Source organism: Podarcis pityusensis (assembly GCF_964106645.2).
Source record: "Podarcis pityusensis genome assembly, chromosome: 10".
NCBI lineage: Eukaryota > Metazoa > Chordata > Lepidosauria > Squamata > Lacertidae > Podarcis > Podarcis pityusensis.
The window spans coordinates 75,439,311-75,461,142 of record NC_138035.1 but is presented as its reverse complement, the minus strand read 5'-3'; the positions used below and the strand labels follow the sequence as shown (position 1 = coordinate 75,461,142).

The 21,832-nt window shown below is 44.2% G+C and overlaps 1 protein-coding gene across 6 annotated transcripts in view; it reads left to right on the top strand.

Moving 5' to 3' along the window:
• ITPR2 (inositol 1,4,5-trisphosphate receptor type 2) overlaps window positions 1-21,832 on the top strand; it is a 370,362-nt gene that overhangs the window by 226,048 nt on the left and 122,482 nt on the right. For all 6 annotated transcript variants that reach the window (XM_081023379.1, XM_081023378.1, XM_081023377.1 and 3 more), the window contains one exon: window positions 6,332-6,440. In XM_081023379.1, the coding sequence (XP_080879505.1) occupies window positions 6,332-6,440 (109 nt within the window). The remainder of the gene's footprint in view (window positions 1-6,331; window positions 6,441-21,832) is intronic.

Sequence of the window (21,832 nt, the reverse complement as noted above, 5' to 3'; positions counted from 1 at the left end):
CCTAATACAACAGAATGCGATAAAGAAAAAAACTCAAAATGAAAAGAAGGATAAAATTATGAATAAAATGAATGAATGTGAAAAAAGACTGCGAGTAAATCCTAAATCTCAAGAGATTTTGAGAGAGTTAAAGTTACATCAAGTACAATATATGAAAATAATGAATCAGGAAATAGAGTGGAAGATTAAACAAATGAGACAAAAGACTTTTGAATCGGCTAATAAATGTGGTAAATTGTTGGCATGGCAAATGAAAAAGAGACAAAAATTAAATACGATTACGAATTTAGAAGTGGAAGGAAGGAATATACAGAACCCTGCAGAGATCAGAAGTTGTTTCCAGAAGTATTTTAAAAGACTATATACTCAAGGGCCAGTGAAAGAAACAGATTTAGACCAATTTTTGAAAACAAATGGATTACAAAAAATATCCCAAGAAAAGAGACTAATTTTGAACGACAGAATAACTGAACAGGAAATAGAAGGTGCCATTCAAAATATGCAACTGGGTAAATCTCCAGGACCAGACGGCTTGACCTCTACATACTATAGATCTTTAAAAGAATGGTTAGTTCAACCATTGAAAGAGGTCTGCAACGAAATTATGGAGGGGAAGAGGGCACCAGAGTCGTGGAAAGAAGCGTATATTACACTTGTACCAAAAACAGAGACTGAAAAGACACAACTTAAGAACTACCGCCCTATATCATTACTTAATGTGGATTATAAAATTTTTGCAGATATTTTGGCGAAGAGATTTAAGAAGGTGCTGTTGGAAGAGATTCATAAAGACCAAGCGGGCTTTCTCCCAGGAAGACATTTGTCCGATAATTTGAGGAATATAATCGATATTCTGGAAAAGCTAGAAGTGAATATTAACACTAAAGCAGTGTTGATATTTGTAGACGCGGAGAAAGCCTTTGACAATATTTCTTGGAATTTTATGAAGAAGAATCTACAGGGTATGGGGGTAGGCCAAGGTTTTGAGAATGGTATAAGTGCAATTTATTCAGAACAAAAGGCTAAACTAATTGTAAATAATGTTGTTACAGAAGAACTTAAAATTGAAAAAGGGACACGACAAGGTTGCCCAATTTCCCCACTACTTTTTATTTCGGTCCTGGAGGTTCTGCTGAATATGATCAGAAGGGACCAGATGGTTAAAGGTATACAGGTCGGAATTAAACATTATAAATTGAGAGCATTTGCAGATGACTTAGTATTGACGTTACAGGAGCCAGAATCTAGTACAAAAAGGGTTTTAGAACTGATTCAAGAATTTGGTCAAGTGGCAGGATTCAAATTGAACAAATCAAAAACCAAGGTTTTAGAGAAAAATTTAACACCGTTTGAAAGAGAGAGGTTTCAGAATGAGACAGGTTTAACAGTGGTCAAGAAAGTTGGGGATTAACATGATTAACCTGGGGATTAACCTGGGGATTAACATGACAGCAAAAAATGGGAATCTATTTAAAGATAATTATGAAAAATGTTGGTCAGAAGTGAAAAAAGATTTAGAAATTTGGTCAAATTTGAAGCTTTCACTGCTAGGCCGTATTGCTGCGATAAAGATGAATGTATTGCCTAGAATGTTGTTCTTGTTTCAAACTTTGCAGATTGTGGACAAAATGGATTGTTTCAAGAGGTGGCAGAAAGATATCTCTAAATTTGTCTGGCAGGGCAAGAAGCCTAGAATAAAATTTAAAATACTAACAGATGCAAAGGAAAGAGGTGGATTTGCCCTGCCAGACCTTAAACTTTATTATGAATCAGCAGCCTTTTGCTGGTTGAAAGAATGGCTACTTCTTGAAAACACAGACATTTTGGACTTGGAAGGTTTTAATAATGTATTTGGATGGCATGCATATCTATGGTATGATAAGGTCAAAGCACATAAAGCATTTAAAAATCACATTGTTAGGAAAGCGTTATTCAATGTTTGGTTAAGATATAAGGATTTGTTAGAAAACAAAACCCCAAGGTGGCTGTCACCAATGGAAGCGAAAGCCTTGAAAAAGGTCAATATGGAGGTCAAATGGCCGAAATATTGGGAAATTTTGGAACAAGACGGAGATAGACTGAAATTGCAGTTTTGAAAAACTAAAAAACAAAGTGCGAGACTGGCTTCATTATTATCAGATAATGGAGGCATTTAAATTGGACAGGAAAATTGGCTTCCAGGTGGAAAGATCCAAATTAGAAACAGAATTGTTAGAACCCAAAACTAAGAATTTGTCAAGAATGTATAACTTGCTGCTGAAATGGAATACTCAAGATGAAACGGTAAAATCGGCTATGATTAAATGGGCACAGGACGTTGGACATAACATTATGTTTGCTGACTGGGAACAGTTATGGACCACAGGTATGAAATTTATGGCATGTAATGCCTTAAGAGAGAATATTATGAAAATGATATATAGGTGGTACATAACCCCAGTCAAGCTTGCGAAAATTTATCACTTGCCCGATAACAAATGTTGGAAATGTAAAGAAACTGAAGGTACATTTTTTCACCTTTGGTGGACGTGTCCAAAGATTAAGGCTTTCTGGGAAAAGATATATAATGAATTAAAAAAGGTATTTAAGTATACCTTTCCTAAGAAACCAGAGGCCTTTCTCCTGGGCATAGTGGGCCAAATGGTGTTAAAAAAGGATAGAACTTTCTTTATGTATGCAACAACAGCAGCAAGAATACTCATCGCAAAGTATTGGAAGACACAAGAACTTCCCACGCTGGAGGAATGGCAGATGAAACTTATGGACTATATGGAATTGGCAGAAATGACTGGCAGAATCCGTGACCAGGGAGAAGAGTCGGTGGAGGAAGACTGGAAGAAATTCAAAGACTATCTTCAGAAACACTGCAAAATTAAGGAATGTTAGAATGATGTTGGATTGAAAATAAGTGGTTTCCAGCTGTACGGGTTAAAGTTAAGGATAGATTAAGATTAAAGATCAAGATTAAAGATGTTTAAAGAAATGGAAATTTGATAATAAAAAGGAAAAATTTAAAGGTATATGACATTAAGAACAAGGATTAGGCTTAAAAAAGATGAAATTATATATTTTAATATTTTATTAAACTAAAGATTGGGTTTAAAAAAGTGGAATAGAAACTGCTGGACAAATAATGTAGATTGGAATACAAAATAGGGAGGTATGAGGAAGTCCAGAAAATAAGTAATTTAAAATTGGGAATGGAAAAGAGAGTTGGTTTTTAATTGTTATGTTTTGTGTTTTTATTGTTAAATTTTGTATTGTTTTTTCATGTGTGTTGTTTTTCTTTTTTCTTTGTTTAAAACTTTAATAAAAATTATTTAAAAAAACAACAACAAATTTTATGGAAAATTATACAAAAGAGAAAAAGAAGACTGCACAGAAATAAAGAAATATTTAGAAGAAAATAGACTAAAAGGATTAACAGAAGAAGAAATAACACAATTAAATAATCCTATAAAAATTGAAGAAATCCAGGATGCGATAAAAAGAATGAAATTAGGAAAGGCTCCAGGGCCTGATGGCCTTTCAGCTAAATACTACAAAGTTCTAGAGGAATATTTAGCCCCGGTGCTGTGCGAAGTAGCGAATAACATCTTAAGCGGCGGAAAGACACCAGACTCTTGGAAGGAAGCCTATATTACATTAATATCTAAGCCAGACACAGATAAATTAGATATGAAAAACTACAGACCAATATCATTATTAAATAATGATTATAAATTATTTGCGGAAGTAATGGCCAACCGTCTTAAGAAATGTTTAAGAAACCTCATCCATACAGATCAAGTCGAATTCTTACCCAATAGACAATTAAAAGACAACGTAAGACATATAATTAACATCATTGAATATCTAGAGGCCAAGAATAAAATACCTGCGGCACTAATTTTTATTGACGCCGAAAAGGCCTTCGATAATGTATCTTGGCAATTCCTTGTAAGATGTCTAGAAACAGTAGGGATAGAGGGCACCTTCCTGGAAGGGATAAAAGCTATTTACTCAAGCCAGAAAGCAAAATTGATTATTAATAATGATTTAACTGATTATTTCGAAATTTCAAAGGGTACGAGACAGGGGTGCCCTCTATCACCTCTTTTATTTATAATGATACTAGAAATTATAGCAAATAAGATAAGAACAACTCCAGAAATACGTGGAATTAAAATTGGGAAAAAAGAATACAAATTGAAAGCATACGCTGATGATCTGATGGTATCATTAGAAGATCCACAAAAAAGTGTCCATAAGGTAATAGAATTGTTAGAAGAATTTGGAAAGTTATCGGGTTTTAAGTTAAACAAATCAAAAACTAAAATGATGACGAAGAACATGGAAGAAGTTATGAAAAACCAGCTGGAGGCTAAAATTGGAATTAAAGCGGTAAAAAAAGTAAAATACCTGGGAATTTGGCTAACTATGAAGAACATAAATTTAATGATGGACAATTATGAAACAACCTGGAAAGAAATTAAAAAAGATTTAGATATATGGAACAGAATAAAATTATCATGGTCAGGAAGAATGGCCGCAATTAAGATGAATATACTTCCAAAGTTGTTATTTCTATTTCAAAATATTCCGGTGATAAGAGGAAATAAAGTATTTAAAGATTGGCAGAAAATTTTATCTAAATTCATTTGGCAGGGAAAAAGGCCTAGAATTAAATTTAAATTGCTTACAGATAGAAGAGAAAGAGGAGGTTTTGCGGTACCGAATTTGAAATTGTATTATGAGGCCTCATGCCTCTGTTGGATTAAAGAATGGATTGTAATAAAAAACACTGACCTACTAGATTTAGAAGGCTTTAACACCAGATTCGGTTGGCACGCATATTTGTGGCATAATAAAGCAAAAGTACATAAAGAATTCTCCAGTCACATCATTAGAGGACCTCTGCTAGAGGTTTGGGAAAGAAATAAAAAATCTTCTTGAAAGGAAAACTCCCTGGTGGTTATCACCAATAGATATCTTAACAATTAAAAAAACATAGAAGGTAAGAGATGGACATATGAAGATTTATTGGTGAGAACAGAAAAAGGTTGGCAGATCAAAACGTATGAAGAACTAGGAGATAAATTAACAAGTTGGTTATAATTCCATCAAATTAATGCACTGTGGACAGAAGATAAAAAGATCGGGATAAACGAAAAAAAATCAAGATTCCAGATAGAAATACTGGAAGGAAATTCAAAACTCTTATCAAAAATGTATAATCAACTGTTAGAATGGGATACTAAGGACGAGGAAATAAAAGAAGTTATGGTGAAATGGGCAATAGATCTGGGATATAATTTGGAATACGATAGTTGGATTAAGCTCTGGAATAAAGATATGAAGTTCACTGCTTGTGTTGCCTTAAGAGAAAACATGGAAAAAATGATGTACAGATGGTACATCACCCCTGTAAAATTAGGAAAAATCTATAAGAATGGAGATAAAATGTGCTGGAGGTGTAAAAACAAGGAAGGTAGTTTTTACCACATGTGGTGGACTTGTGAAAAAATCAAGAACTTCTGGGAGCTCATTTATAATGAACTAAAAATAATGTTTAAATATACTTTTGTTAAAAAACCTGAAAATTTTCTTCTGGGAATGATTGGCAATGAAATTAAGAAAGAGGACCAGACCTTATTCCAGTACGCAACAACAGCTGCTAGAATTTTAATCGCCCAAAATTGGAAATCAATCAATATCCCAACAGTAAGAGATTGGCAAAGTAAACTATTTGAATATTCAGAATTGGCAAAATTAACACAAAAAATTAGACACCAGAAAGAAACAAAGTTTATTAAAGAATGGAATAAATTCATAACCTATATTGAAGTAGATTTAAAAAATCCAAAGATCACAGTAGGCTTAATATAACCCTTCGACATACAAAAGTTTTAAAGAAAAACTGCGGGGGGAAATGTATTACATTACCCAAAACTGAGGTGGAGGGAAGTCAATAATTTACATGTTTGTCTTTGTTCCCCCCCCCCCCTTATAATTAAGTTATGTTGTTCTTATTATTGTTTTTTTTCGTGAATAATTTATTTTCTGTACATATGTGTGTATGAAAATTAATAAAGAGAAATTAAAAAAAAAAGACCTACAACAAAAATTGCAGTTTTCTAGCACGGTTCATTAAAATTGCTGTAATCGGCAGAAAAATAAAAAACCTGCTAAGACCTTAGCAATTTTCATGTGGTTCTTTGGGGGGGGGGGTAAGTTTGGGAACCTCATTAGTTTTTGCCAATATAATGAAAAGTATCCAAGTGATTAGAAAATCATCAGAATGAGACTAACCCCATTTGGTGTGATATTTTGTCTCATGTTTTACTTTAAGGCTGATAAATCATACAAAAAGGCTAATGGAGAAGGAAGAAAAACTCTGTATTAAAATTCTCCAGACATTACAAGAAATGCTTGACAAGAAGGAAAGCTTTGTGGAAGAGGTATGTCTGTTCTCTTTGATCTAAAGAGCAAAAATATTTTTGTTGTACAATATTAGCTGTGGTATTTCATGCCGTATTTATAGTAATGTAATGCATAAAGATGCGGGTGTATATAGGGACGCGGGTGGTGCTGTGGTCTAAACCACTAAACTTAGGGCTTGCTGATCGGAAGGTCGGAGGTTTGAATCCTCGTGACAGGGTGAGCTCCCGTTGCTCGGTCCCTGCTCTTGCTCTCCAACAGTTTGAAAGCACGTTAAAGTGCAAGTAGATAAATAGGTACCACTCTGGTGGGAAGGTAAATGGCGTTTCCGTGTGCTGCTCTGGTTCGCCAGAAGCGGCTTAGTCATGCTGGCCACATGACCTGGAAAAACTGTCTGTGGACAAACGTCTGCTCCCTCAGCCAGAAAAGCAAGATGAGCGCCACAACCCCAGAGTCGTTTGCGACTGGACTTAACTGTCTCTGGCTTAGTGTGGCCACTAAGTCTATTCTAGGAATCAAAAATTCAGGAGTGGGAGGATCCTTGCAACAGTCAAGGATTCCTGTTGCTGCTGCGGGGGGGGGGGGGGCAGGACTCCCTGAAATGCTAAGTATTAAAATAATCACATTGTTGTCGTTGTTGTTTCTTGGCATCCATCTGTCTCAAGAGACTATGAAGTCCAACACAGGGGAGATAAAAGAGGGAGAGATGGAAGAGGGAGGGGAGGGTAAGCAGGAAATAATAGAAATCCAATTGATTATTGATTACTAGGCATAGTTTCAGCAGAGGTTGAGGACTAAGGGGTTGTGCCAAAGCCACTCATGCCTGGCAATTATAGTGCTTTATAGCCTTGGTCTGAGGGAAACAAAATTCAGGACTGGATTCTTCAAAATTACAGCGTTTCTATAATCCTAAATACTGAATTTCTATGAGTGCTAGTCAGTTGCTATCCCATTCTAATACAAGAGAGGCTTCTGAATCAGGGTGTAGGACTTTTCAAAACTTTCATAGAACTAGTTTGATTTAGAACAAGAACACAAACACTTCACAGTTTGTGTGCTAAAGCTGAGATGTGAGAAAACCACTAGAGGGGGTTGGTTTCACAGCAAGAGGCCGGTGATAATGCTACTTGTGGGGCGCCAGCCAAGGGACCTTATGTGACCCCAGTTGTTTTCTGTGGTGAAGAGAGCGGTTGTGCTTGTTAATATTTTTCAGACTGAGAATTTTTTCTCTTCTTTTTTAACCCACTGAATCTCTCACTTCAGAAACATAATTAACAATGTGAAAGTTGTGAAATGTTCTATCACTTCCCAAGACTTTCCCTGACTTCCCAGTGGTGTGAATCACAGTTGTTGTTTTAATAGAGTTTGAAAGTGGTAAAGAATTGCTCATTAGATTGCCCATTGTGTAACCTCTGCAATTTCTACTGATAAATACATCAGAACATGCTGGTCTGCACCAGTGGGTGACAAAGGGAAACATCCCATTAAGTGTTAAGTGTATATCTCTATCTGCCCAGACCCACCCACCCAATTGCTTGAACTTTAGATCTAAAGGCCAAAAGTATGTATAGTCTATCACATGCCGTACATTTTGCAGAAACAGGATAATTGAGCAACAGTTTTTTTAACAGAAAATATCATGAGAGAATGCAGAATGCAAACTGTTAACAAGCTTTCATTTTAAAAACCAAAGATATGATTTATTCATTGTGTAAATCTGGATTAGTGCAGATTGGCACTGCGAGTCAGAATTATGGAGTTTGAAGGGACCATGAAGATCTAGTCCAGCCCCCTGCAATGCAGGAGGCCCCACGGAGTGTCCGTCCTGCCCCGGCTTGCCCCGCCCCACGGGCAGCTGCCCCCCCTGCAGGTGGCTGGCCCCACCCCTGGGCGCAGGGCACATAAGCCGCCCCGGGCGCTTGATCAGCTTGCTCCGCTGCTGGGCCAGGAAGGAAGGAAGGGGCCACACTGGCCTTTCTTGTGCTTGCTGTGTGCAAGGCCTGCTTGGGAGCTGAGTGCCTGGGACCAAAGGGGAGCCTTTTCGCCACACAGACCCAGCGGTGCCTGCTGCCGTCACTTCTCCCTCCCAAAGTGAGTAAGGTACTGGTCTCCATTGGGCCTCTGAGGCTTGGGACATCCTCTTCCCAGGCCTGTGTGAGGAGGCCCCTCTCTTTGGGTTGGGCAGAGGGTGGCGATGGAGAGGGGAGACGAGAGGAGGCTGAGGGAACACCCCACAAGAGAGGATGTTTGAAAAGGGTGAGGGGTTGCTTGTTCTGCAGGCAAGGGGGGACATAACTGGGATCCTGAGGCTTGGAGCACGTTTCCCCACAGGGGAGCCACAGAAAGAATGTAGTTGGTCAAGGGAACAGTGGATTCAAAAAGTTTGAAAACCTCTGCTTTAAAATGTTCATTCAGCGTGCCTAATATGCATTTTTAAATATTAAAATGTATGTTGTGTTAATGGAAAAATCTAATGAACTTTATTTAAAAATGAGTTTTAAACTTTTAAAATATTTTTTATTACATTTTCTGTTAGTATAAAATATAAACGCTAAAATGTTCTAAATACATGTTGTCAGGGAACTAGTCGGAGCTAGAGGCGGAGGGGAGGCTCTCAAATGATGCTGGAGAAGGGCCCAGCAGGGAGAAAGGCAGCTCAGCAGATCATAGAATCATAGAATCATAGAGTTGGAAGAGACCACAAGGGCCATCGAGTCCAACCCCCTGCCAAGCAGGAAACACCATCAGAGCACTCCTGACATATGGTTGTCAAGCCTCTGCTTAAAGACCTCCAAAGAAGGAGACTCCACCACACTCCTTGGCAGCAAATTCCACTGTCGAACAGCTCTTACTGTCAGGATGGGGAAGCAATTCAGCGCAACACCAGGAATAAGGAGGGGCAGATGGGGGAATTGGCGAGAGGGCTCCCAGACTCTTCACCGGACACCAGCGGGGAGAGCACGGGTCCTCCGCTACCCACGCCCTCCCTGCGCAGAAGACTTCCGCGCAGAGAGAGTAGGAGGAGACTGGGTGTCAAACAACTTTTATGTTGGAAAAGGTTTCAGAAACGCCCACTGACGGATTCTGCTAGCGACTGAGGCAGCCACAAAGTGAAGGGCTGTCCAGACAGAAAGGTTTAACAAGGCAACAAAGCCAGGAGAGGCGGCAACTTACGCACGAGCAACCCATACTCTTTACAGCAACCCGTCAGTCCCTGACGTCGCTCGTGCACAGTGACAGGCAGGCAGCATCATGAGCAAAACCGGAGAAGCTGGCACCACGGAGGGAGCAGCTGGAGTGCAAAATCTGGTGGAGAGGAACCGAGATTTGGAGCAGCATGTGGCTCTGCTGACGGCGCGGCTGGACGAAAGGATGCTCAGGTCAGACCCACCCCCGTAGCAAGGAAGGTACCGGGACTGGTACACAAGTTTGGAGGGAAACCCCAGGACTACAGTGCGTTTCGAACGGAAATAGAGTACACATTAGAACTGCAACAGAATGATTTTGCAGACGATGGGGCGAGGGTTGCCTATATTGTCGGACATCTGCAGGATGGGGCCAGAGAATGGATCAGGCCCCTAATGGCAACGCAGAATGCCGCCTTGAAAGACCTGAGGAAATTCTTCCAGGCGATGGATGCGATGTATTCCAGTGATGTACAGCAAAGTGGGACTCAGCGGGAACTGATGGGCTGCAAACAGGGGAACCAGTCAGTTAGAGACTACTGGTCACGCTTTGCCATGTTAGTCCACCGGCTCGGGTGGGATTTGGACTCTGAACCCATTCAAATGCTGTTCGAGGAGGGGTTGTCCCCAACGGTGAAGGACGAGCTTTCCCGCGCACCCCGCCCGCAGTCGATGGATCAGCTGACCAAGGCTGTGCTTGCAATTGGTGTAAGGCAGGAAGCGCGGGCCCAGGAGAAGCGGGAAGGGAGAGAGCAACGTTACCATGACTACCGCATTCCTGAAATACCAAGGCAGCCTTCCCCGCCAGCGGAGCCAATGGAAATAGATGGGGCGCGCGCGGGAGATTTCAAACTCCAGTGAAGGTCGCAAGAGGGAGGGAAAGGATGGGAAAACCACCAAGAAGTGTTTTCTCTGCCAGCGACCAGGACATTTTGCCAGGGTCTGCCCGCAAAGAAAGGCCTGGCAAGGGATGGTGGGAGCTGCAGGGGGTGAGGAGGAGATGGTAAAGGAGCAGGGAAACGCCAAAGCTTGGCTGCCACTCAGCGGGCACAGCAGCCAGGCCAGCAACCAATAGAAGTGCCCCAACCAGACCCCCCCAGGGCGGCTATAGCCATAGAAGTGGTGCTAGAACTCCCGAATGGTCACCCAGTCAAGGTGAAAGGGCTGTTGGATTCAGGCAGTTCCTGCAATTTCTTCAGCAAGGACTTTGCACTAGAGCACCAGCTCCACCTGCTGCCCCTGGATTTCCCCTTGCAAGTAACCACCATTGATGGCAGGGAGCTTCTGGGAGGGGAAGTGACGCACCAGACCCCACCAATGAGAATGAGGGTTTCCATGCACACGGAGACCATCGCCTTTCACGTAGCCTCACTGGCAGGGCCCCCAATAATATTAGGGATGAGCTGGCTAGCGCAACATGATCCAGTGGTGGCATGGCATCAGAGAACGGTCACCTTTGGGTCCGCTTACTGCTTGGAACACTGTCTGGGGGGGAAACCCCAAGAATGACCGTGGCCAGGGTGGCTGGGATAGCTGTGGAGCCGAAAGGGGAGGTGCCACCACAATATGCTGACCTGCAGGAGGTCTTCAGCGAGAAGGAGGCAGATAGACTACCCCCACATAGGCCCTTTGACTGCCAAATCAACTTGCTCCCTGGGGCGCAGCTACTGGTGGGTAAACTGTATGCCATGTCGGACAGGGAGATGAAGGAGCTGCAGGAATTTATTGACAAGAACCTGAAAAGAGGCTTCATAAGAGAATCAAAAGCGGTAGGGGGCAGTCCGGTGTTCTTTGTGGACAAAAAGGACACTAATCAACCCAGGCTCGTTGTGGACTATAGGGGGGTCAATTTGGTATCGGAACCAGTGACCTTCCCAATGTCCAGGATTGACGACATTTTAACACGGGTGAGGCAGGGGAAATTTTTTTACCAAGCTTGATCTCAGGGGGGCATACAACTTGATTAGGATGAGGGAGGGGGACAAATGGAGGACCACAATGTTCACACCCCTGGGGGCCTTTGAGTACCTAGTTATGCCTTTTGGATTACAGTCGGGCTCCGCCTGTTTTCAAGCTTTCATGCACCACGTGTTGGGGTCCCTGCTGTACAAGAACTGCGTAGCCTTCTTGGACGACGTCTTAATCTATTCGGACAATGAGGAGCAACATGTCAGAGACATCAGGGAAGTGCTAAAACGACTGCAGAAGCACCAGTTGTGGGTCAAGCTGGAAAAATGTCAGTTTCACGCCAGAGAAGTCGAGTTTCTGGGGTTCAAGTTGTCAGACAAAGGCTTAGCGATGGACCCAAGCAAGGTGCAGGCAGTGCTGGAGTGGAAGACGCCCAAAACCTGGAAGGATGTGCAGAGGTTCCTAGGGTTCAGCAACTTCTACAGGAAGTTCATCAAGAACTTCGCCCACTTGACAGCACCCATCACAGATTGTCTCAGTAGCAAAAGGAAGTTCGTCTGGACAGAGGAGGCCCAGCAGTCCTTTGAAAAACTGAAAAGGGCGTTCGCATCGGAAGAGCAGCTCCTGCACGTGGATCTGGAGAAACCTATGAGGCTAGAGACCGACGCCCCCGACAGAGCCATTGGGGCGGTTCTTTTGCAGCCAGGGAGGAGCAAGCAGGAATGGAGACCGTGTGCCTTTTTCTCGAGAAAGCTGAACAAGTCGGAGCAAAATTATACTGTGTATGACGGCGAACTGCTTGCGATCTATGCGGCGTTTCGTCGATAGCGACATCTACTAATAGGGGCGCAGCACAAGATCCAGGTTTGTACAGATCACAAGAACTTGGAATACTGGAGGACCGCACGAGTGCTCAACCAGAGACAGATTCGATGGGCACAGGAGTTCTCCAAGTTTTCCTTCGAAATCCGATACGTGCCAGGAGAGGAAAACGTGAGAGCGGATGCTCTCTCCCGGAAGCCGGAGTACTTGGAAGGAGAGGGGCCGCCGGAGATACGACACGTGATCCCCGAGGACCGATGGGTGTGTGGGGGAACCTTGGTGGGGCAACGAGAACTGGCTGGACTTACTAGAAACGACGTGTTCGCACAAACTAAAATCCGGGAACTCCGAGACGGTAGAGAAACCCAAGGAGGGTTTGAGGAGAAGGAAAGGGGGCTGTACTATAAGGGGGCGCTATATGTACCGGGGGAGGCTCTACGGGGGAAGGTACTCAAACAACTCCACGACAACCCCACAGCTGGGCACTTTGGACAGCACAAAACCATGATGCTCGTCACCAGGCAGTTCTGGTGGCCCAGGGTGAGGGAGGATGCACGGGAATATGTACGGGGGTGCGACCGCTGCCAAAGGGCAAAGGGGGAGCGGGCTGCCCCCGCAGGATTACTGGAACCCTTACCCACGCCGGGGAAACCGTGGGAGGTGGTGTCCATTGATTTTATGGCCGATTTGCCCAAATCCCAGGGGAAGACAGCGGTCATGGTAGTGGTCGATCTACTAACCAAAATGTGCCATTTTATAGCTTGCTCACATGCGGTCACGGCAGAGGAAACAGTCAGGTTGTTTGTAGACCACATCTTCAGGTTGCATGGGGCTCCTTCGAGGGTTATCTCCGACCGCGGGAAACAATTTACTTCCCATTTCTGGAGGAAGCTCATGAGCTTGCTGCAGGTCGAAGTGGGCTTCTCAACGGCGAGACACCCGGAAACCAACGGGCAAGCAGAAAGAGCGAACAGTATACTCCAGCAATACCTACGCTGCTACGTCAACGAGAGGCAGAACGATTGGGTAGAGAAACTAGCGCTGGCTGAATTTGTGTACAATAACGCTGAACATGTGTCAACGGGAATGAGCCCGTTCCTGGCCAATTATGGGTGTCACCCCAGGGCCTTCCCGGGCAGTGGGGAGGAAGGTTGGAGCGTACCGGCGGCAGAGCAGTTTGTGGAAGAAATGGAAGCCCTGCACCAGCAACTTAAGATGAACTTGGAGCGGGCCAAGGACATTTACAAGAGGCAGGCAGACAAGCGCCGTAGGGAAGGGGAGACCATAAGGGTGGGAGATCGGGTGTGGTTGTCAACCCAAGGGTTACCTTTTAAGGGGGGGTGCAAGAAGTTGCAGCCCAGGCGGCTGGGACCGTTTGAGGTAACACAGCAGGTGAACCCAGTGGCATTCAAGCTCAAATTGCCTGACAGCATGAAGATACACCCGGTGTTCCATAGGTCCCTACTATCACCGTACAGGGAAGGACGGGGGTTCCCGGGGCGAGAGGGGGAAGTCACCGCACACCCGCAGGTAGAAGAGAGGGAGCACCGCAATTTGGCCACGGAAATACTTGATTCAAGGTAGCGAGGGCGCCAGGTGGAGTACTTGGTGGCTTGGGAGGGAGAACCCGGGTCGGAAAACACGTGGGTTCCCGCGGAGGCAATCACTGACGGGTATCTGGTGGAGGAATTTCACCGCCTGTTCCCGGACAAACCCAAACCACTAGCGAGATTCTGGGAGGAGCAATTTGGAACCACAGACGAGGAAGAGGATTTTGTGGGTTTTTCTGCCTCCGAAGGGGAGGGAGAAGAGGCTTCGGAGGAAGAAGAATCAGACTGGGAGGCCCACCCCGAGGGAAGGGATCAGAACGGGTGGGAAACGGGTTTTGAATCCTCAGAGGATGACGACAGCTCCTTCCGGGGGTTCCCCGCATCGTCGGCCGAAGAAAGGGACGAAGTTGGATCAACAGGTTGGGCCGGGGGTGGAGGGGGTCCTGTGGGGGAGGTGGATGTCAGGGAACTGACATTGGAGCTAGAGGCGGAGGGAAGGCTCTCAAATGATGCTGGAGAAGGGCCCAGCTGGGAGAGAGGCAGCTCAGCAGATGGGGAAGCAATTCAGCGCAACACCAGGAATAAAGAGGGGCAGATGGGGGAATCGGCAAGAGGGCTCCCAGACTCTTCACCGGACACCAGCGGGGAGAGCACGGGTCCTCCGCTACCCACGCCCTCCCTGCGCAGAAGACTTCCGCGCAGAGAGAGTAGGAGGAGACTGGGTGTCAAACAACTTTTATGTTGGAAAAGGTTTCAGAAACGCCCACTGACAGATTCTGCTAGCGACTGAGGCAGCCACGAAGTGAAGGGCTGTCCAGACTGAAAGGTTAAACAAGGCAACAAAGCCAGGAGAGGCGGCAACTTACGCACGAGCAACCCATACTCTTTACACATGTGAAGGGTTTTTTTAAAAACAACAACAACAACAAAGACGCTTGAAAAATACTTGTTAAGACAACTTTGCTATATACCTGCATTAAAATGGACAAGGACTAGAATGCAGAATAATGAAAGGGATTTTCTTAATTTGCTGCTACTTTTCTTTCAGACATGTTTCCTACAGTGCAGAACATACTGTTGGCAAAGGGGGATCATAAAATATTCCAGCTTGACAGGTTAAGACCTCATACCTCATGTTGCGTCTGCTTCAGTTTACGCCTTTTCAAGTTGTGTCCCACGGCAACCTGGAAGTACCAGAAGGGTTACTTCCGGGTTTCACCAGTCGCGCATGCGCAGAAGCGCTAAATCGTGCGCAGACATGGCATTTCTGGATGCAAACGCTTCGAGTTGCGGACATGCCTCCAGGATAGATTATGTCCGCAACTCGAGGTTCCACTGTACTATAGAATCACATACTTGTAGCACCGGAAGAGACAATGAGGGTTATATAATCCAACCCCCTGAAATACAGGAATCTTTCATCCAATGAGGGGCTTTAACTGATGACCCTGAGATTAAGAATTTCATGCCTGAGCTATCCCTCAGGCAAGAAATGTGACTGGTTCCATGTCTTGCAAATGTTGCTTATTACCCTCTTCCCTCTTTAATACCTCTTATTGAGATAAAACTTTTGATCTCTTACTAGGAACAACAAATGTGTTTAATATTTCAAAGTAATACTATCACAAATTGTTTATAGCTCTTGTCTTTCAGTGGGTTCATTGTGGCTATGCTACTCCACTTACAAGAGAACTTGTGGAAAGAGTAGGGTCTTGTTTCTTAGGACATGCAATGTGTTGGGAAAGGACAGATGTAGAGAGGTAAAGTTTAAATCCTAAACTGAATCATGGTCTAATAAATTATTCTAAAAACATTCCGTTCATATTAGCATTTGTAGAATTGACATTCAGCACACCATAGCATATATTTTCAGCTAAGGTGCCATACTATTTAAATTTCTAAAATATTAGATCTTCATATTGAAATAGTAGGGGGAGAAATCCCAATATAGATAGGAAGGAGGAAAATAATGTGCATTGAGTAATTTGGCCCTAAGCAAATAGAATACTTATTGCAGAATGCCATAAACCAGATGTGGCCAACTCTCAAGAGACTGCAATCTACTTTCAGAATTAAAAACTGGCAGTGATCTACCCTTTTTTTTGGGTTCAGCTCAGTTTTTTTAGGGAGGAAGAAAGCCCCGTTTTTTGGGGGGGGGGTTGGCTCAAAGTTGAAAGTTGCCATAGCAACAGTTAAACATTACAATATACACAGAAAAAAGGAAATTTAGTATAAAAGCACAGTTTTGAATCCTGAATCAACAGTCAGATAGTGGCCCTTATTCTGATTGCCCCTGCTAAGAACCTAGCAACCTTTGCTGTTATCTGCTCCGTTTGGTCTGACAGGAGAAAGGACACTGTGGCAGTGGTTGTGCGCCCTGGGATGGTCAGTACGAGTGGGGTGATGATTGTTAAATAGTGGGTAGACATAGCAGACGACGCAGCGATTTCTCCAAAGCAGCTCTATTTGTAAGCTGGAGCAGAACTGAACAGCAAACAGCTCAGCCGGCCTGCTTTTATAGGCAGCCGGTTGTCAACATTGTAGCAACAACAACCCAGGGTTTCCCGCCTAAAGTAACTGACGTGGACCTGAGTGAAAACTATATACATGATACTCCTGGTGGCCAGGGGGAGAACTTCAATACATAGCAATGATCTCGTTCCTCAGGTCTTTGTAGAGAGTGCAAGACAGGAGGACGTGAGCCACTGTTTCGGTGCTACCGTCTCCACAGGGGCAAAGGCGTTTCTCATGCGGGATCTTTTGGAATCAGCCCTCAAGTACAGCAAATGGCAAAACGTTCAATCTTGTGAGTGTGAAAGCACGTCTGTATTTTGTGATAGCTAGTTTGTGCAGGTATGGACCTAGAGAATCAAAATGGGAAGATGAAAATTGATCATACCATGGGCAGAATTTCCTTATAGTGGCCAGGTTGTTCTGATGCTTGATATCTTTTGTTGTTGTTGTTGTTGTTTAGTCGTTTAGTCGTGTCCGACTCTTCGTGACCCCATGGACCAGAGCACGCCAGGCACTTCTGTCTTCCACGGCCTCCCGCAGTTTGGTCAGACTCATGTTTGTAGCTTCGAGAACACTGTCCAACCATCTCGTCCTCTGTCGTCCCCTTCTTCTTGTGCCCTCAATCTTTCCCAACATCAGGGTCTTTTCCAGGGAGTCTTCTCTTCTCATGAGGTGGCCAAAGTACTGGAGCCTCAGCTTCACGATCTGTCCTTCCAGTGAGCACTCAGGGCTGATTTCCTTAAGAATGGAGAGGTTTGATCTTCTTGCAGTCCATGGGACTCTCAAGAGTCTCCTCCAGCACCATAGTTCAAAAGCATCAATTCTTCGGCGATCAGCCTTCTTTATGGTCCAGCTCTCACTTCCATACATCACTACTGGGAAAATCATAGCTTTAACTATACGGACCTTTGTTGGCAAGGTGATGTCTCTGCTTTTTAAGATGCTATCTAGGTTTGCCATCGCCTTTCTCCCAAGGAGCAGGCGTCTTTTAATTTCGTGACTACTGTCACCATCTGCAGTGATCAGGGAGCCCAAGAAAGTAAAATCTCTCACTGCCTCCATTTCTTCCCCTTCTATTTGCCAGGAGGTGATGGGACCAGTGGCCATTAACTTCGTTTTTTTGATGTTGAGCTTCAGACCATATTTTGCGCTCTCCTCTTTCAACCTCATTAAAAGGTTCTTTAATTCCTCCTCACTTTCTGCCATCAAGGTTGTATCATCTGCATATCTGAGGTTGTTGATATTTCTTCCGGCGATCTTAATTTCGTCTTGGGATTCATCCAGCCCAGCCTTTCGCATGATGAATTCTGCATATAAGTTAAATAAGCAGGGAGACAATATACAGCCTTGCCGTACTCCTTTCCCAATTTTGAACCAGTCAGTTGTTCCATATCCAGTTCTAACTGTAGCTTCTTGTCCCACATAGAGATTTCTCAGGAGACAGATGAGGTGATCAGGCACTCCCATTTCTTGGAGAACTTGCCATAGTTTGCTGTGGTCGACACAGTCAAAGGCTTTTGCATAGTCAATGAAGCAGAAGTAGATGTCTTTCTGGAACTCTCTAGCTTTCTCCATAATCCAGCACATGTTTGCAATTTGGTCTCTGGTTCCTCTGCCTCTTCTAAATCCAGCTTGCACTTCTGGGAGTTCTCAGTCCACATACTGCTTGAGCCTTCCTTGTAGAATTTTAAGCATAACCTTGCTAGCATGTGAAATGAGTGAAATTGTGCGGTAATTGGAGCATTCTTTGGCACTGCCCTTCTTTGGGATTGGGATGTAGACTGATCTTCTCCAATCCTCTGGCCACTGCTGAGTTTTCCAAATTTGCTGGCATATTGAGTGTAGCACCTTAACAGCATCATCTTTTAAAATTTTAAACAGTTCAGCTGGAATATCATCACTTCCACTGGCCTTGTTATTAGCAGTGCTTTCTAATGCTCATTTGACTTCACTCTCCAGGATGTCTGGCTCAAGGTCAGCAACCACACTACCTGGGGTATACGAGACATCCATTTCTTTCTGGTATAGTTCCTCTGTGTATTCTTGCCACCTCTTCTTGATGTCTTCTGCTTCTGTTAGGTCCTTTCCACTTTTGTCTTTTATTATGGTAACTTTGTATGAAATGTTCCTTTCATATCTCCAGTTTTCTTGAACAGATCTCTGGATTTTCCTATTCTATTGTTTTCCTCTATTTCTTTGCATTGCTCGTTTAAGAAGGCCTTCTTGTCTCTCCTTGCTATTTTTTGCAAATCTGCATTCAGTTTCCTGTATCTTTCACTATCTCCCTCGCATTTTGCTTGCCTTTTCTCCCCCGCTATTTGTAAGGCCTCGTTGGACAGCCACTTTGCTTTCTTGCATTTCCTTTTCATTGGGATGGTTTTCGTTGCTGCCTCCTGTATAATGTTGTGAGCCTCCATCCATAGTTCTTCAGGCACTCTGTCCACCAAATCTAAATCCTTAAACCTGTTCCTCGCCTCCACTGTGTATTCATAAGGGATTTGACTTAGACTGTATCTTACCAGCCCAGTGGTTTTTCCTACTTTCTTCAGTTTAAGCTTGAATTTTGCTATAAGAAGCTGATGATCTGAGCCACAGGCAGCTCCAAAGATAGAGCTTCTCCATCTTTGGCTGCAGAGATTATAATCAATCTGATTTCGATGCTGCCCATCTGGTGATGTCCATGTGTAGAGTCGTCTTTTGTCTTGTTGGAAAAGAGTGTTTGTGATGACCAGCTTGTTCTCTTGGCAGAACTCTTTGCCCTGCTTCGTTTTGAACTCCAAGGCCAAACTTGCCAGTTGTTACTTTTACCTCTTGACTCCCTACTTTAGCATTCCAATCCCCTATAATGAGAAGAACATCCTTCTTTGGTGTCGTTTCTATAAGGTGTTGTAAGTCTTCATAGAACTGGTCAATTTCAGTTTCTTCAGCACCAGTGGTTGGTGCATAAACTTGGACTACTGTGATGTTAAAAGGTCTGCCTTGGATTCGTATTGAGATCATTCTATCATTTTTGAGATTGCATCCCAGTACAGCTTTCAACACTCTTTTGTTGACTATGAGGGCCACTCCATTTCTTTTACGGGTTTCTTGCCCACAGTAGAAGTACGATGGTCATCCGAACTGAATTCGCCCATTCCCGTCCATTTTAGTTCACTGATGCCCAGGATGTCAATATTTATTCTTGCCATCTCATTTTTGACCACATCCAACTTACCAAGGTTCATGGTTCTTACATTCCAGGTTCCTATGCAATATTTTTCTTTACAGCATTGGACTTTCCTTTCGCTTCCAGGCATATCCGCAACTGAGCTTTGGCCCAGCCGCTTCATCAGCTCTGAATCTACTTGTACTTGTCCTCCGCTCTTCCTCAGTAGCATGTTGGACGCCTTCCGACCTGAGGGGCTCATCTTCCAGCGTCATAACTTTTATATGCCTGTTGTCTTTGTCCATGGAGTTTTCTTGGCAGGGAGACTGGAGTGGCTTGCCGGTTTCTGCTCCAGGTGGATCACATTTGGTCAAAACTCTCCACTATGACCTGTCCATCTTGGGTGGCCCTGCACGGCATAGCTCATAGCTTCTCTGAGTTATTCAAGCACCTTCGCCACGGCAAGGCAGTGATCCATGAAGGGGCGATATCTTTTAGACGTTGACAAATTAGACTGCTTGCTCTGGTAAGGCCCATTGTGAGTAGGTGTTGTGGGGATAGGCCGTAAGAGTAGAGTTTTTGTTAGATGGTTTTAAGCCAGGAACTTTTGTGGTAGTCTTGAAGTACTAGGGATAATATACCGGGGGATTTGAGTTTAGGCAGAGCCAGAAGTTTAAAGTTCTTTGCCAAATCCGTACTTCTACTGAGGGGAGACTTGCCTCCAGTTGCAATGATGCGTTTGGGATGCAGGGCGGTACAGAAAAAAATCTGCCTTAAGAACTTTGATTGAACAGCTTCCAAAGTGCCAAGGTCCAGTCCAAATCTGAGCCCCATTAAGCTGTGCTAGGGGTTTAGCTTGGAAGACTTCTAGGACTGAGGGTATGTGTTTGCCACCCTTTGTATGGAAAAAGGGTGTCAGAGTTTTGGCATTTTGGGATGTTTTTTCTTTTGCACATTTTTGGTGTGCTCCCCATGACCCCATGGACTGGAAGATAAGGCCCAAATATTTGAAGGCTTTGACCTGTTCGATTGGCTGGTTGTCCATATGCCAACTGTTGGGCTTATAGTTTCTTGAGAAAACCATAACTTTGGGGTTTTTTTATAATTCTCTCTGGCAATGCACTGAATATTCTCTTATCAGTCTTTTTAGGCCTACTTTTGTTGATAAGAGGACCACGTCATCAGCATATAATAGTATAGAGATTGGTTTTGAGGCCAGCTTAGGGGCATGAAACTCTGGAGATGTTATTGAACAGTGCCGGGGCTAGAATGCATTCTTGCTTAACTCCCTTGTAGGGCCAAGCTTTTTTTTTAGGGAGGAGAAAAGCCCTGTTTTTTAGGGGTTAAAAAAGCTTTGGGGGGGAGTTCCATGGGGGGGGGGTTAAAGGCAAGGGACAAAGGAGTAAAGTCACTCACAAAAAGATTGCTATGGTTCAAAACAGCAGCACAGAGAAATCTCCGTCATTCCTTCCAGAGATCATACAACAATGGAGGACAGGGCGAGGGGGCATGGCAGGAGTCAGTATTAGTGATGCTAAGGAAAGGGAGCCAGAGATCGACCTCAATCTACCAAAACCTCGTGGGGATCTACCAGTAAATTGACCTGTTGGATATCCCAGCTATAAACCATGAGGTTGCAGGTCAAGTGACTTGGATCACTGAAGATAAGCCATAAAACGCCAAGAAATGTGCCTCTTGAGTTGCAGCCTCTATTTCTGCTGTTGTAATGTTTTGTGGTGCACTGTTTTCTCAAAAAACAGCAAGTTCCAGGGGACAACCTTTTATGCGTGGTTTACTTGCGGAAAGAAATATTGAAGACATGGTGTTCTTTGCAGTGTCTGTTTTCAAATTTATAAGTTAAGGAATAGGCAACCCCCAGAAAGGCAAACAGACAGGGCTACTCTTGCCAGCAGCACCAGTCAGGGATGTAGCATGGGGTGGGCAGTGGGGCCATAGCCCCAAGTGCATGATTTTTAGGGGGAGAGACAAACCAGACGCCCCCCCCCCCACAGGGATCTCCATCCCACCCTGCCTGGTGCTTGGGGTCTCAGGACCCTGGAGCCCAGCCTTGCCTTGCCACTGCGTCCCGCGTCCCTCGTCCCTCACTGAATGGCCACCTGGCCAGTGTTGGGTGGGATGTGCCTGCCTAGGGCTGTGTCAGCTGGCTGGGCTTCCCCTTGTGCAGGCCCTTGAACCCTCTGTGCCCACCCTCTATGCCCACCCGGTGGCGAGGGCTGGGCTGGTGTGGGGTTTGTTCACCCTCCGCACCCCACCCCCGGTTCTGCCCG